The following is a 2,632-nucleotide window of genomic DNA, read 5'->3' on the forward strand; positions in this document are numbered from 1 at the left end:
TACCACCAAGTACCAATCATGGACTCTGAGAAACAGTACACAGCTTTTGAAGCGTCCGGCAAATTGTATCATTTCCTTCGCGTTCCATTTGGCGTCACTAATGGTGTAGCGAGTTTCCAGAGAACTATTGACCGCATCGTTGAAGACGAGAAGCTTACTGGTACCTATCCCTACCTTGATGACGTCACCGTATGCGGAAAAGATCAACAGGAACATGACAGGAATCTCAAGCGATTCCTTGCTGCTGCCGAAAGTACAACCTGACGCTGAACAAAGACAAATGCAAGTTCTCTGTCACTACTGTTAGTTTACTTGGCTATACGATATCGAACAAAAATATCAAACCTGACCCTGAACGTTTGAAACCACTTGTTGAACTACCAATTCCTAAAGATACTGCTTCTCTACAACGTGCTCTAGGAATGTTCTCGTACTACAGCAAATGGGTACCAAGTTTTTCAGAAAAAGTACGTCCACTTCTGAAAAGCAAATTTCCTCTCCAAGATGAAGAGATCCAAGCGTTCAATACTCTCAAGAACGACATTGCCAAAGCGTCTACAGCTGCTATTCAAGACAACGTTCCGTTCACTGTAGAAACTGACGCGTCTCATTATGCTATTGCTGCCACTCTGAGTCAACAAGGACGCCCAATAGCTTTCTTCTCAAGAACTCTGAATAAGTCCGAACTACAACATGCTTCCATTGAAAAAGAAGCTTACGCGATTCTTGAAAGTTTGAAGTACTGGCGTCACTATCTCATTAGTAGACCATTCCAAATCATCACTGATCAACGCTCCGTGTCTTTTATGTTCGATCAAAAACATAAAAGCAAGATCAAAAATGAGAAGATCATGAGATGGCGACTAGAACTCTCCTGCTTCAACTTTGACATTGTGTATCGACCTGGTGCTGAGAACGCCCCTGCTGATGCACTATCACGTATAAGTGCATCTATCAACTCTCGACCTGACCTTGCGACCTTGCATAACAATTTATGTCACCCCGGCATAACAAGAATGACACACTGGGTCCGAGCAAAAAACCTGCCATTCTCTGTGGAAGACATCAGGAAAGTGATCAATGCCTGCCCTGTTTGCGCGGAATTGAAACCGCAATACTACAGTCACCAAGGCCATCTGATCAAAGCTACTTATCCGTTCGAACGACTCAGTGTTGACTTCAAAGGACCATTACCATCGAAGACGAAGAACCGATACATACTAACCATCATTGACGAATATTCAAGATTCCCTTTCGCTTTTCCATGTTCAGATGTTTCGACCAACACTGTCATCAAACATCTGTCTCACTTGTTCCTGCTATTCGGCACTCCTGGTTATATCCACTCTGATAGAGGTGCTGCCTTCATGTCTGCTGAGCTCAAATCATTCCTCTCATCCCAAGGCGTCGCTACAAGTCGCACAACTCCTTACAATCCTCGAGGCAACGGTCAATGCGAGCGTTATAATGGCATCATCTGGAAGACTGTCATGCTAGCGCTCAGATCAAGACACATGAGGACAGAGTATTGGGAAGACATACTCGATATTGCCTTACACTCCATCAGATCACTCCTTTGCACTGCTACAAACGCCACTCCACATGAACGAATGTTCAATCACCCACGACGCTCATGCAATGGAACTTCTCTACCTACGTGGTTGACAAAAGCAGGACCTGTGTTGATGAAAAACATGAACCGGAAATCCAAATATGACCCTCTTGTTGAAGAAGTAGAACTATTGGAAGCAAATGATGAATATGCTCATGTTCGATTACCCGATGGACGAGAAACTACTGTCTCTACACGGCACCTTGCTCCCCCTGGTTCTACTGAAATTCAACCAACCCTACAACAACTTGATCCAACTCTGCAACAGCCTGCTGATATTGGTGAACTTGAAAATCAACCTGGAGAACCAGAGATAGTAGAAGAAGTTCCTCCAGACTCTAATAGAGCTTGATTAATGAAACTCAATGATGATCCTGTGTCAACCAAAGCTTTGAGTGGTACATTGTTGACAGTAATGTTAATCGTAGACTTTTGTAGACTGGAGGGTGCCGCGGCAGTCACAGACGCAGAGGTGGCCGTAGATGCAGAAGTTTTCGGACGTCGGGAAAACTGGTTCTTAGTCAGAAATGACTTTGACTGCCAAACTCTGCTGTAATGGCCAGTTTTAGAGCACGTAGTACATTGAGCGTCTTTTGCGGGGCACGAAGATCGCGGATGCCATGCGTTACCACAGAAGTAGCATGTCTTGGACGTAGAGGCCACAGTAGCGTCGGTTGGATCTTCATGTTGAGCGGCAGTCATGTCAGGTACACAGGGTTTGACATAACTTGCCGCTTGTTGTTCTGCTAGTTCCTAGAGCACGTAGTACATGAGCGTCTTTTGCGGGGCACGAAGATCGCGGATGCCATGCGTTACCACAGAGTGTAGATGGTCTGGACGTAGGGAGGTCTCACAGTAGCGGTCGGTTTAGGATCTTCATTGTTTGACGCAGTCATGGTCAGGGTCCACAGGATTTGACCATAACTTGCCGCTTGTTGTTCTGCTAGTTCCAATGCTCTGGGGCTTGTGATGCTTCGTCCAAGGTGAGAGTAGTGTTGTCGAGGAGATCGTTTCTGATCC

At 45.5% G+C, this 2,632-nt stretch overlaps 1 protein-coding gene across 1 annotated transcript; it reads left to right on the forward strand.

The window, feature by feature from the left end:
- The first annotated feature begins 422 nt into the window (after window positions 1-422).
- Window positions 423-1,964, forward strand: LOC103519515. Its single transcript, XM_008484603.1, has one exon. The coding sequence runs from the start codon at window positions 423-425 to the stop codon at window positions 1,962-1,964; it is 1,542 nt and encodes a 513-aa protein (XP_008482825.1).
- The last annotated feature ends 668 nt before the right edge of the window (window positions 1,965-2,632 follow it).

The sequence above is a fragment of the Diaphorina citri genome, unplaced genomic scaffold, assembly GCF_000475195.1.
Source record: "Diaphorina citri unplaced genomic scaffold, Diaci psyllid genome assembly version 1.1 scaffold2767, whole genome shotgun sequence".
Taxonomy (NCBI): domain Eukaryota; kingdom Metazoa; phylum Arthropoda; class Insecta; order Hemiptera; family Psyllidae; genus Diaphorina; species Diaphorina citri.

What these genes read in the sequence shown, in the direction of transcription:
- LOC103519515 (XM_008484603.1), top strand. Translation starts at nt 423, where the DNA reads ATGTTCTCGTACTACAGCAAATGGGTACCAAGTTTTTCAGAAAAAGTA.